Source organism: Phodopus roborovskii, unplaced genomic scaffold (assembly GCF_943737965.1).
Source record: "Phodopus roborovskii unplaced genomic scaffold, PHOROB, whole genome shotgun sequence".
NCBI lineage: Eukaryota > Metazoa > Chordata > Mammalia > Rodentia > Cricetidae > Phodopus > Phodopus roborovskii.
Genome location: NW_026126602.1, coordinates 13,280,748 through 13,295,192, shown reverse-complemented (window position 1 = coordinate 13,295,192; position 14,445 = coordinate 13,280,748). Strand labels below are relative to the sequence as shown.

The 14,445-nt window shown below is 37.0% G+C and overlaps 1 protein-coding gene and 1 non-coding gene across 2 annotated transcripts in view; one reads left to right on the top strand and one right to left on the bottom strand.

Annotated features, from left to right (window-relative positions):
- Nucleotides 1–3,533: 3,533 nt before the first annotated feature.
- The window catches only part of LOC127237430 (alpha-2,8-sialyltransferase 8F), a 119,113-nt gene continuing 108,201 nt past the window's right edge, over nt 3,534–14,445 (bottom strand). The window contains exons 4-7 of the mRNA XM_051205710.1: nt 10,948–11,092; nt 8,198–8,310; nt 5,445–5,537; nt 3,534–4,070 (exon numbers count right to left, since the gene is read on the bottom strand). Coding sequence (XP_051061667.1) covers nt 3,602–4,070; nt 5,445–5,537; nt 8,198–8,310; nt 10,948–11,092 — 820 coding nt within the window. The 3' untranslated portion in view covers nt 3,534–3,601. The remainder of the gene's footprint in view (nt 4,071–5,444; nt 5,538–8,197; nt 8,311–10,947; nt 11,093–14,445) is intronic.
- LOC127237467 (U6 spliceosomal RNA) lies at nt 6,577–6,681 on the top strand. The gene has a single exon (XR_007835851.1). It is a non-coding gene; the product is annotated as a U6 spliceosomal RNA (small nuclear RNA).

The window sequence follows — 14,445 nt, the reverse complement described above, 5'->3', positions numbered from 1 at the left end:
TGAAGGTCCACTTACTAACTTTAAATTTACATGTAGCATGAAATCTTCTTTCATGAAACTCACACTCTGTCATTGCCTTCCTTGAGGGTTAAACAAATAACTACACTTTCATCTACAGAGTCCTTCTCACATACAGCACTGTCAGTGATGAGCTTGAATATATATTTCTTGTTTTCCCTTGGATTTGGTAAGAAATTATTTTGGAATTTTATTGTTTTGTTACATTGTCCAATGATGCCAAACAACAAACAAACAAAAACCAAGCAAGCTACTATTTCTCTTAGAACTTCAAGGCATGTGGTATCTTAAAACTCCTAACTGAAAGTCTACCATTACCTAGCACTAGTATCCAGACTACATATCTTTAATGCCTACAGGCACACTGGAATTTAGTAGCAGAATATCAAATTCAATCCACCTAGCGTTCTTGACAGTGTTATCAGATATAATGAAGTTGATCTCTAAGCCTACAAGGAGTTAATGGTCACTTTTTGTGTATTGATCTGGGTGGAAGCTTGAGATAGTATTATCTACCACTAAGAAATAAAAAGAATTGAGTTTTGCTTTACAAATTATGTAGCTGATATAGCTGAATTATCACAATTCATATGCTAGCATATTTTTGAGTGTTTCTAGTCATGTTGGTTTGGGAACAAAGGTGCATTATGGGCAGATCACAGGGGAACAAAGAGAAAGTGATGATTGCCTAGGTAGTAAATATCCAGATGTAAGTGAGCCACCTACTCTTGTTAGATGTGGACTCTTCTAAAGAGAGTTTGAGTAATAGCTAGAAACCCCAAATTATGGCAAAATCACAACTACAAACCCATATAGGAAATAGTTTCAAAGCAGGACTGTGTTGGAGATAGGCAGGTGGCCTACAATGCATCCAGTGCACAATGCAAAACTTGAGTTTTTACAAACAACGTATCAGCTTTGAGAACTGCAAACTATTAGTCAGAGTTCTTTTTGTGTCATGGCAGTGAATTGCTGCATGTTTTACACTATGACAAAAGCACAAAAAAGAAAGAAAGAAAGAAGAAAAGAAAAAGAGAAAAGAGAAAAGAAAATAAAAATGTTTTGAACTGTATTTTGTAGTTCTGTGGACTAGGCAACACAGGATCTGACTTCAGCACTCAGGAAATCTCAGGGACTCTTCTGACTATGGCCTATGTCCACACAGGTAGAGTTGTGGAAAAATTTCACATAATCAGGTTTGGCAACACAAATATGAAACAAGAAATGAGTCAACAGTTTGCAGGTGGAGAACTGTGCTTTTCTATACAAAAGTTTCAAGAATGTTTTTCTACTGAATTTTTGTTGAAACAGGGCTATTGTGATATCATTAACGTCTTGTTACCTTGAGAATTTCTGAAATCCACATAGGTGACACTGAAGAGTTATTTTTTGATATGTAAAATCTCCTGAGTTAAAATAGCATCTTATATGGGAAAACACTAAGTAAGTTCAAAACTCCCTGACAGGATATAATTTTTTGCTATTATGTTTTGTAACATCTCCACATTATTTAATAATTTAAGTCAGTATAGTCTACTACTTCTGTTCATCAATCATGTATTTTCAACACTATCAAAAAGACTTTGTTTCTACTAGCCACAAAATATTTTAAGAAAAATTTTATTAACTATAAAAATGATAGTTTTCTGATCTACTTTAAAAAATATTTCTTTGTAATTAGCATGATTGAAACATGACCAATGTTGCTAGGAGAAATTTAAACTAATTAAATCCTTTAGCAGCAGCATAAAAGAGCCTCTATTCACCAGAAGAAGAAAGATAATAAATAAACTTGATTTTATATAACAAAAAAGCCTTTTACCCTTTGAAAAATATTTATGTAAGAAACTTTGATAAATTTATAAAGCTAATAAGTTTAATTGGCTATAAAAGAACAAAAGAAATATAAACTTGAAGTAACACCACAGATGTCAAATACAAGGTTATACTACATCAGAATGAAGAATTCACAGCACAGTGTTCTCTCATAAAAAGCATTTGATATACAATAAGCTGGCTCAGATAAGAATTAAAAATGAAATATATAGTTATCTTGGCATATGTACTTCATCTTCAATATTCCTATTTTAGATTTCTTGGGAACATCCATGGATGAGCATGAATGCATGCATATGAGTATTTATTAAGTCAAATAACAATAAATGTGTTATGACTTACATTAAGGGGTATCACTGGGATATCAGCAAGGACTATAAAATGATCATATTTAACATTTACTCAAATTTTACTCTAGACTGGTGCTTACCAGTGTAATTGTTCATGGAAACATTCATCTCTTCCCAGAGAAATATGCTAGATGTTTGCACCCTAAATCTTTCTTTTGAAGTGACTGGGTCTGAACTATTACCGTTTCACAAGTTTGGGCAAAAGCCATCACCCCCACACACTATACTCTCCCAATATAGAGTTTTAAGGGTAACTTCCTGTTCTACCTTTTAGCACACTTGCTTGATAACCAGAATCAAGACAGTGGTCTTTTCCTATTATGTGCCCTCTACCTTGAAATGTCTTCATTGGCTAAGAACTATTTCCTAGTTTTAATTTTGGAACCATCTCTTCTCTGAAACAGTTACATTGAACTTGATTCTACTAGATTAGATTTAACTCTTCCTATCTATGATCTTTCCAGCACTGTGTTTATAACTGTCATGATGATGATTGTGGTATCTTATGAATTAATGATGTGCACCTATTTTCCTCCCAGTGGCAATATCTTCATACTCTCCCACAGTGCCTGGTCCCAGAGCTTGACATCAAATAGCTGTTCAGTGTTTTAAAAAATAGGATGAGTAACTCCATAGACAAGAAAACAGGTGAGAAGTTGTGAGTATTGTAACTACTTAGGTCATTGAGTGGATCCTTTAAGTGGTGGTGGTGGGGACCAGGGGTACAAAACCTTGAAGCAGGAAGTTAGTATAAAATGATAAAAGGCAATGAAAACGTAGACAAAGGAGACAAAGAAATGACCCAAATCGGAACAACACCCCAATGCAGCTAACATCCTAAGTTAACTGAATCAAAAGCAGGCACATTGTCAAGTAAAAGAATTTTCTTCCTGAATAATCAACACTTTCTTGTTTAATTATATTTTCTTATAAGTACTCTTTTAGGAGAGAGAAGATAATGGTAAGATATTATTAATAAAGGAAGGACTGTGCCTAAGTAATCAATGAGTACTCATGATTCAGCCATTCTCTTCAGAAAGGGTCTTTGGCTCAGTTTCATTACCACTCTGGTTAAAGTGGAAATGGCTATTACAAGTAGTAACAAGGAAACATTCAGCGAGTCCCTGCCTCAAATCAAATCCTATATCAAGAGGCTTTAAAAAAATTCTCTCATTTTACTTGACTGAGTCTAATACCATGAGCTCCATTTTCAGAGAAAGTTGATGACTGGAATGAGCGGCTAGGGGAGGCTGCAAAGTTACTGGGCAGCTCTGGTCTAGCCAAGTTGGGGAGCTCTTTTGTAACCCTCCACTCTCTGTTCCTTCCTTCTTTAGTGTTTGGTGACACCATGACTCACCTATCACAGCCTATTGAAAATATTCTCATATTAGGAAACTTTAAGGCATTTCACATTTGCCAAAGTGCAGTTTGACAACCCCTCCCATATGGAGCTGGAGCATCTGGCTATATTCTTTGGGCATCTGGTGGAAACCACGCTTGGGTAACTTGTTGTCATAGTAGTGGTGACTGAGAGGAATTTTTTCAACAGTCTTAGAGAAAGGCCAGAATCCATAGAGTTTCACGTTCTCACACAGTTCTATGGCGATACTTGCTATCATCAAGCCTGTGGACAAGCGGTAAGCTGTTACCCCTTTAGTTTTCCAGAAAAGAGCAAGGTGTCTCAGGTATCTAGGGTGGAAGAAGAGGACCTTTTGCCTAACTTTAGACTCTTTGAGGGTTTGGTAGACTTTAAAAGAGATGCCCGTGTTGACCCTGTAGGAGAAAGCTGGCAGGAGAAGGAATGTGTCTCCATAGTTGGAAATATCCTTCAGAAACCTTTCTTTCTTCTCGTTCAAGTTCTTGTATCTGCCAAGTTAAAAAAAATAACAATCATCATCATCACAACAACAATAATAATATCAAAGCAATAATTTTGGTTATATGATGGTCAAAAATACAATCATTTATATCCAATGCATTAAAAATTCAAATCACTAACTTAGCAACATCGATCAGCTATGAAGAAAATTTCAATACCTGATCTCCATTTCTCTTTCCTGATCTCCAGAGTCTTATTAATAGATAGACTTTTCTTCTATTATTTTATATTACAAACCAGTGACATTATATAATGTTGCTTTATCTTTTTAATACCTTTAAATTTATTTAAACCAAATATCATACCATATATATATATATATATATATATATATATATATATATATTTAAAAGTTGTAAGTTATAATCTATTATACATACTTAATCACCAAATAGTTTTGTTTAGAAGGCCTATGCCTGCTTGAAAATGTACATGTTATGTTTTGTTATAACTTCCTTCTGACTACTTAGGCTATCACCCTCTTATGCTTCACATGACACCTTAGGAAGAACTCTTGCAAGTAAAATTTTTCACAATTAACTTTTGGAAGGCAGTACCCTGTTTTGTTTTCACTCAGAGATTCTAGAGCAATTTGAGGAATTTATTCTATTATTAATTATTAGCAGTCTCTTTTACTTTTTGTTGTTGTTTTTTGTTTTGGTTTCTCAAGACAGTTTCTCTGTGTAGCTCTAGCTATGCTGGAACTCACTCTATATACCAGGATGGCTTCAAACTTACAGAGATCAGCCTGCCTCTGTTTCCTGGGTGCTGGGATTAAAGGTATGTGCCCACCACCGCCCAGCTAGCACTCTCTTTTTGACAAACAACAACAACAAAACAAACAAACAACCAACCCCCCAAAAAAACAAAAAAATGGAGCAAAGTATATGTGGGGTTTTTATGAACAAATGAACATTCTATAACAGTTATGTTACAGAAGCTATAGAAACTATTCTGACTAACAAACTATTGAAAGTGAAAGCCAATGGTACTTTGTCCCATTGTGCTAGGGCTTCCCCCCAAACTCATAAACAACTTTGTCAAAAAAGCACTCACTACTAAGGGGGAAGTGTATATAGTATGAAGACTCTGAAAGAAAATGGAAGAAATCACATTCCCTATTTGTTAAGTTGAGGATATAACTTCTTCTTTGATTAGAAACATGCAGCTCATGACACTACAAGGACACCTGAGATATTGTGCACACAGCTTGGATGAGATGTCAAACTTTGTAGAGGTGTTCTTTTGTGTTTTCTCCAGAAGCTGGCTCAGCTGTGGAGCATGTCAGCCTCAGCAGCGAGATAAACATATGAAGCGATCAGAAAGTGTTCTGATGAGTTATGCAGCTTGTAGGCACTCACTTCAGGGTTATGATGCTGGGATTGACAGTCACAAGATTCGTTTTTCTCCCAACATCTTCACTAGCATTTCCTGTGATTGGGGGGAGGTTACACCTGGAATAAGGAGGGGAAATTATTTTCAAAATACAACCTATAAAATGTAGATGTACACACAGACACACACACACACACACAGATACGACAACTGTTGTAATTGCAGAGGCAACCAGTTAGGGCTTCAGATCCATCTCATTTGCACTTGAAAATATCAAGAGGTAAAGGCTCTAAAATGATGCTTCAACAATGTACAAAATCTCATAAGTGATTTCTAACATTTTTATTGACATTTGTAAGTATCAAAACCAGAACTGACAAATCATTCCTTGCCATGTTTCTGAAGGATTTTCAAGGCTTTTGTTTATTAAAAATGTGATTTAGATTAACCATATTGATATTCTTACAGTGGAATGAACACTATAGACATACAGAACTGGAGGCACTATAAAAACAGTGATAAAGCCTCCCAGAAATAAAACCTACATAGGAACACTAGTATCTTCTGATATCTCTATGGATAACTTTGTCATCAAATTAGGTTACTAATGAAGGAAATTTGAAGCAATTTTGTCCTGCTGTCCTAAACCTGGAGTACGAATGTTTCATTAGAAAACCATGAAAGATACTAATTTTGATATGATCCAATCTAAAAGAAGGGAATATACTTTAAATTTCAGTTGGACCATCCTCTCAAAGGAGGGCATGCAAAGGGAGCATTGAGTGTACAGCTCACATCATCTGTAATGTGGATGGGGCTGCAGGACTCTGCTCCATGCCCTATGAAACACAATAATAAATAAAATATACTTCTCACTTTGATATAAAATATACATCAGAAAATATGTATTCATTATAGATAGGAGGCCACAGAATGACCTTAACAGTAGCCTCCTGTAACAAGTCACAGACACACATTCTTTTGAAGAATCCAAAGTGGTTTTGCTATTGTTTGAGACGGGGTATTACTTGGTAGCCCAGGCTGACTCTAACTCATCCCAAGTTAGCCTTAAACTCTCAAAGATCCTTCTGCCTCAGTCTCCCAACTGTTGAGACTACATGCAATGAGCCACCATGCCAGGCTTAAAAGTGGTTTCTAGTGCTTTTTTGGCAGCACATATACTATCATTGGAATGATACAGAGAAGATTAGCATGGCCCCTGCAAAGGATGACATGCAAATTCATGAAGCATTCCATAGTTAGAAGAAAAAAGTGGTTTTTAATATAACTAGAGACTTCATGGAAAACATCAGGATATATATGTGTGGGAGACATCCTTTTATATGGATATGTGTAATATATATATATATATATGTATATATATACATATATATATATATATATTACTCCAATGTAACAGTATAGCTATAGCATACTATATAATATAGCTATAACCATGTTTGTTCCTTATACACTTAATTTGTAGTTACCAATGTATGAAATGAAAACAAATGTGCAACTTCTATGTGTGACCAGAAGGCATAGGCAAAGTAAGTATAGGCTTAAAAACTAAATACATTTTAATGACAGCAACCAAATGTTTTCAGTTTGAATGGCCAAGAAAGAGTGTGGTTCAGAAAATCCTAGAGTCAGCTAAAGTCGAACCTGCAAACCCAGGCCTTGTCTTAAAGTTATCAATCAACTATCTATCTGCTGAGACATTTTCCTAGACTTTAAGCTAAACTGTTCATTCTATGGCTTCGATAAAGTAAAATTAATGTTTTTTTGCATAATACCACAGATGTTTGGGGAATTTTAAGTCTATAAAAAGCCTGTTACATGAACCATTATTTATCTTCATTGTGACTCCCACACCACACACAAACACTGAGAATGTGAACAAGTGCTAACCATTTCCAATACTGGCCATGGCAATGTGAAACACGAAAAGTGTAAAAATTGTTCTGTCAAGAATACAATGAGTGTTTAGTAATTTCGGGGCCATCAAATTGACGATTGTGTAGTTGTCATTAATATAAATTACCAACATGAGATGAAAAGTGAAGGGGGGAGATTTTTTTTGAACTTCATTTGTGGTTGCTGTTAATATGTAGAACAAATACTTGTTAAATCCATGGGAACCAAAGGGTCTCAATATAAAAAAAAAAAAAAAAAAATGATGCTCCCAGAACATAAACAAGCAGACATTTGCCACTTCCTCTCTTAAATTACCCCTGGGCAATTTGGTGATTATTAGCATGAATAACCCACAGAAACTAACTTTGTGTTGTTTTCATAAATTACTTTGTATTCAGGCAAAACTGCTTTAGACCAGAATTGAGCAGATGAACAATATGAATTTATTTTCAAACTGGAAATCAGTGCTGTGTATGACTATACAATGTCTAGGTCAGCATCTTTCCTAGTGTTACTGAAGAATAAATGCATTCCAGGACAGAGAAATATTCCTCCTAGTAGTGTTTCCAAGGGAACCATTATACCCATCCACAGGCTAAAGACTCTTATAAGTCCTTCAGTCCCAAACCTTTGGCTGCAACTTCACCCAGTTTCTTCTTGCATGTCTTTATGGTACTGATGTGAACAAGCTGAGGAACTCAGTTAGAGTCCTGTAACTTCCAGGAAAGCCTTCCTGAGTAAACTGTAGATGTTAGCTACACAATCACAAAGACAAAGGCAAAACTTGACACATTGTTTCTATTACTCTTTAAAACAGTCAATGGCTCCTTGGTTTCCAAGAAACAACTATGACAAGACTCACCTAAAAACGAAGTCAGATTTATCAATTTCCGCTCCACAGAGAGACTTGTTCAGAATTCCCCCATTGCCAACCACTGCACACTGGTTATAGGGGTAGCCTACAAAAGGCTGGGACTAGTGGGAGAGAAGAGAAACCAGACATGACACACAACTGATTGAAAATTAGAACTAAGGTTACTATGTGGCTAAGTAGAAGAGATCTAATTCCCAAAGCCCCCAAGGGTGAAAAAATAAAAAAACAAAAAAACAAAAACAAAAAAAAAAAAAAACCAAGTATCATCAGTTGGAGCCCAGAAACTTAACTTTCCATGTGTGCCTTAGGAGAAGAAAAAGAGAGTAAGAAAAAGAATCAGAAACAGACATTGGTGGGAGTAAAAAGGGAAGCATGGGGTCCAGAGAGATGATGTCTTAAGTAGGAGCATTTGCTGTGAAAGCGAGAAACACATGGGAAAGTAGAGGAGCAAGCTGAAGTAACAGCTCTGGACAGGCAAAACTGGGCTATGACCCAGGCAGGCTGCTCCAAGCACTGCTCAGCCCACAGTTTCTTTCTAGCCACTGAATTAACATGTTCATGATGCATTCCTCTCTATTCAGAAGACCCAGCGCTGTGTCTGGCTTTAACATAAATGCTTCCCAGATAGTGAAATCTCTTTCTCATCTTTGAAATTCAAGCCAAGGATGGCTACAGAGTTTTTACTCGATGACTTCTCAGTAAATTCTGCATTTTATAGACAGGGTGAAATGCAATAATGCAAATATGCTCTTTATGGCACAATACAAAAGATTACTAAGGAAACGCATCTCAGATTAGACCCTCAAAATAATGACTGTTTTCTTGGTCAATTGGGAAGAAATGGCCGTATGTTTGGGGAGCTGGTGTTCAGTAGGAGCCAAAATAAATTACAAACCTCAATATCCCCTGAAGTAAACCAGTATTTGGAGGCATTGCTTCACACTATTTTTAATGGAACAGTTTTATGGCAAGCTGCTCTGAGGCTGGTGGTCCTAGGGTCTGTGGGCACAGAGGAGCAGGGGAGACCGTGTGGACCATGGGAAGGAGGGCAGAAAAGAGGTCAGCTTCAATCTTATCCCCAGCCATGGGAGGGGAAAGAGGAAACAACACAAGGTGACATTATTTTACTCGGGTCACTCAGTAGAATTTCTTGTTTGCCAACTAAAGGCAAACAAACAAAAAAAATCAGGATAGTGGGAAATGGGTACAGTTGTTAATATACAGAATTACCAACTTTTGTCATTTTCTTATCAGGATGCTGTGTTAGAGACATATGTAGCAGTATCTCTGAGCTGGACAGCAGAAAACAAGGGAAACATCTGAAAAATGTACCTAGATGGAGAGAGACTGCTTACACGATTACCCTAGCTTCCTACAGCATAGAAATACTTCATTACTAGTCATGGTTTCACTTACTTGCTTTTGCTTTGGATGTTTTTTGTTGTTGTTGTTGTTGTTTTTTAATTTAATTTAATTTTTTTTATTTTGTAGTTGGGAATGAAACTCAGAACTTTGCATTTGGCCTCTAAGCTATATAGGCCTCCACTCCTTGGTATTTGAAGATAGTCTCATTATGTACCCAGGCTGACCTCAAACTCAGGATCAACCTGCCTCCTCCTCCCAAGTGCAAGAATCACACACATGAACTACCTTTTATTCCTTAAACTTTCTTGAGGAACACTTATTTACAACAAACTGCATTCCTTTGTTTATAAAAATTTCTCCATTTTATGAGAAACTTTTCTGTCCTTTTAGTCTAGAAAATTTGAAGTATTTTTTGTATCATTTTCTAGTTATCTCTCATTTACTATCAAAAACTATTCTTTCTCTGAACTGTGACACAAAAATATTGATATAACTCATATGAGCCACAATAAACTAGTTTCTAGAAGTCAAACATCTAACAAAGGGTGAATTAATTATGAAACCATATCTACAGATAGCAAGCTGCATAGATAGAGTGATCTCATCTGATCATGTCAATTTGACCTAATTGCTTTTAAACATCATAAAAAGATGCTTTCAAGACAAACTCTCCCTCAATTTTATACTTGAATTACATGAAAATTACATTTTCTCACTGTGCTAAGCAGCAGAGTATGTATCATTTACTCATGTTTATTTACAGACATGTGCTGAGTGTGTTTATGCACTAGGAAATGTTCTAGGAGCTTGGGATACAGCAGTGAACACAGTAGACAATAGACTGTTTTGTAGATGTTATATGAATTGTTCATGAATTCTTAAATAGTGACATCACAAAAGTAAGTCACATAGGCCTTTTTTTTTTTTTTTTTTTTTTTTTTTTACAAGGATGGGCTTAGTCATCAAAAAGGACAAAATGAAGAATCTGATCCTAGGCAAAACGTGGTAGTCACCTTTCCATACCGCAGTCAATACAGATCTGAAATGCCATGTCTCAGCTCATTGACTGAAGTGTCAGGGAGAGTGGAAAGCTTAGAGAACTTATCATTTATGATATAAAGTCTGTACTTAGGGAGCCACACTGCATTCAGAATTGCTTTCACAGGGACTGGGGGTGTAGCCAGTAGTAGAGTCCTTGCCACGTATGGGCAAGGTTCTGGGTTCAATCTCAAGGAGATAAAACATAAAAATAAAAGAACTAGATTCTTGGATGGGCCTGCCAATATACATGTCCCATATGCCATAACAATATGGTAGCCTTAAAATTACTCACTCATTCCTGCAGGTCATAACCTCAAACCACCCTTACTTACCACTGGGAACATGTGGAAAATGTTCTCTCGAATAGGAATTTGCTTCTTGCTTTCTGCCTCATAGCTCAAGTTAGTCCCCACCGGCGTATTGTTCTGGGAAACCACGAAGTACTGAACTGCATCACAACAGGAAGCCAGTTTTGCTCTACAATGGATGAGAATGAAAGTAAGTGAGGAAGACACCAAACATGGTCCCTACAATGGATGCAGCAAAAGAGGATTGGGGCTGTTGCCTTTCAAAAGGAAGACATGCTAGGCACCAACATGACATCACTCCTCTGCAGCCCTGGGTGGGAGGATGGTGACACATGGGGTGCATATCCCTCAGGTAGAAGCCCATTCACAGAGTTAACAGTTCTGAACACATTCACAGAGATTAAAAACTTCTTCGCAATGAGATTGCTAAGAGAAACAGAGAAGAGAATCCATCCCAGTAGTCCCCTTGAGAAGTTTTAATCGCCCAACTGAAACTGCTCCCAGATAATTTCAAGAGGATGAGCCCATTTCACATAACTTTAGTAAAGAACATTGTTATAGTTGCATTTTTATTTATTTATTTTCACATTTTGTTTGCATACGTAAGGGTGATTTATTTGTGTATATGTTTGGGCACCATTTGAATGCAGTACTCACGTGGGTGCTGAGAATCAAACCCAGGTTCTCTGATAAGGCAGCTAGCACTCTTAAGCACTGTGCCATCTCTCTAGCCTCTCTCTACTCCTCCCAGTTCCTCACCCTTTCCTGCTTCCCCAAGAGCAACTCCTCCTCTGTTGCCCTTAAAAAAGAGAGAAAAGAGCATGCCTCCCTGGGATATCAACTGAACATGGCTGGGGAACAAGCCTTCATATCACAGCTGGATGTGGCAACCCAATAGAGGGAAAAGAGTCCCAAGTGCAGGCAAAAGAGTCCGAGACACCCCCAGTCCCATTGTTGACAGTCCCACAAGAACACCAAGCTATACAACCATACGGTACACACAGAGGACCTCGCTCAGCCCCATGCAGGCTCCATAATTGTCACCCCAGTCTCTGTGCACCCCTATGAGTCCTGCTTAGTTAATTCTACAGGTTGTCTTCTCATGGTGGTCCTTAGCCCATCTGGCCTCTACATTTCTTCCATCCCCACTTCTACAGGGTTCCCCTGACTCCACCTAGTGTTTGTCTGTAGGTCTCTGCATCTGCTCTCAGAAGTTTCTGGGTGATGCCCTAATGATGATAATTGTCTAGCCCCAGTTTTAACTGTATGTTATCATAAGTTACTATTTTTTGTTTTACCTTTTAAAAAATTTATTAATTTAAAAATTATTAATTTAAAAATTAATTTAGAAACATCTTATTTTACATATCAATCCCAGTTCCCTGTCTCTCCCATCCTCCCATGTCCCCCACCAACCTCCTTCTCCCACCCCATCCACTCCCTAGGGTGAGTGAGGCCTTCCATGGGGCACTATCAAAGTCTGTCACATTATTTTGGGGCAGGCCCAAGACCTCCTTTGTGTATATGGGCTGAGAGAGTATCCCTTCATGGGGAATGGGCTCCCAAAGTCCATCTGTGCACTAGGGATAAATACTTGTTCCACTGCCAGAGGTCCCATAACTTTTATGTTGTTTATGCAATTCTTTAGAGATGTAGATGTCAAAGCATTTCTTAGTAATTATTCTAGGATTAATCACCTTAAAATCAGGAGATGCTTCTACTTACACAACTAAGCTATCTCCTGAGGTCTGTTTTTTTTTCTGTTCATTTTCTTGGAATGCTTAAAGTAACAGAATATGGAAACCAAGCACCTGATTAGGCTTTCAACCTTGCGAGAGTCTGCAAAATTTCCTCTTCCTTTTGCATTTTATGAATAGTACCCATTTTCATTATTTTCATCATTTCATCACTCTTCAAACTTGTCCATTTTCCATATTACTTATGAAATATGCATGCAATTGGAACCACACACTGCAAAAAAGACAATGTCTCTGCAGTAGGACCTAGCTATGGTGAGAGTCACTATAACTGGTCTTTTTCAATACCACATTTTTATTGTTGGGTCTTGGTTCTGAAGGGTACACTTTTCGACACATTCCTACAGAGTTTTATACTTTTGGAGTAACGCAATGCTCTAGTTGGTGCTCGTTGGAATTCCATCCTCCTGAATTCCACTAATTCTTAGGGTATGGAAAGCGAAGGTAATGTCATTTGTACCCAAGGTCAAGACTTCCTATAGCAGTCATCAGGTAACTTGTTTCATTAAAAACATTATACTCTTCTTATTTTCTGTTAGCTGCTTATTATTTTCTGTCCCTTAGGATCTAACATTTCTAGAAGATAGTTCATGGATATACCAACCCAAACAAACAAACAAAACAAAAAACAAGAAAATGAAAACAAAGGAAATAAAAATACTAAGTAGTTTTTAATTATAAACTTAATTTGATAACAATTCTTTTGTCACTCTGCATTTGAGTATCCTAAGAGAGAGCAATGCAATAAATTCTCATTTACTTTTGGCAAGTAACTTATTAAAGATATTCATGCTTTAAAAAATAGTACAAAACCAAAAAATGTTAACCAGGGTTCCCCCATTAGTGCTTTTTTGTATTAATAAGCATTTTTGGAATTATGCTATTTAAGTGTATTATAATAACATTTTAAAACTCACAGGAAAGTTTGAAGTTGAAAAGTGAGCACCTGAGTAACCACCAGCTAGATTCTACAATTAACTCTTTACTAAATATAGACAATAGTACATCTCTTGGTCCATTTTGACTATTGTAGCTTTTTCCATCCATCTAAATGGTGGGTCTTATTATGATTCAACTTTCAACACCCTCCACCCAGCAGTGTAATGGCTTGAATAGAAATGGCCTCCTGATCAGAGATGACTTGAGGTCAACCATGTGTCACAATGATAAGCTTGATGATTCTTCCCTTCTTGTGAGAAGTGGGGACACATTAAGAAATGGAAAATATTGCTGATGTTGATTAGAACATCACTTCTGGACTACTTAACCATCTGCTATGAGAGCTTTCATAGCCTTCTATAGTAAATGTCAATATTCATGAGCCACACACTTGTAAAGGCCTATGCACTCTCCTGAACATTTGTAGACACAGCATCCCACTCAGTTCTCAGAGCTGAAATGGTAGTAGACAATATTACTATATACATTTTAAACCTAAGAAAACTGGGGTTGATTGTTGCAGAATATTTGTGTATATTGTGAAGATGTAAATTTGCCAAGGCAGCTTCTGATTGGTTTAATAAAGAGCTGAATAGCCAACAGCTAGGCAAGAAGAAGTTTGGCAGGACTTCTGGGGACAGAGAGGAGTCTGGGAAAAAGAAAGGTGAAGTCACCAGCGAGACTTGAAATAAGTCAGACATACAGTACAGAGGACAGATAACTGAGCCACATGGTAGAATGTAGATTAATAGAAGCAGGTTAATTTGAGTTATAAGAGCTAGTTGGGAAAAAAATCTCAGCTAAGGCCAACTTATCATAATTAATA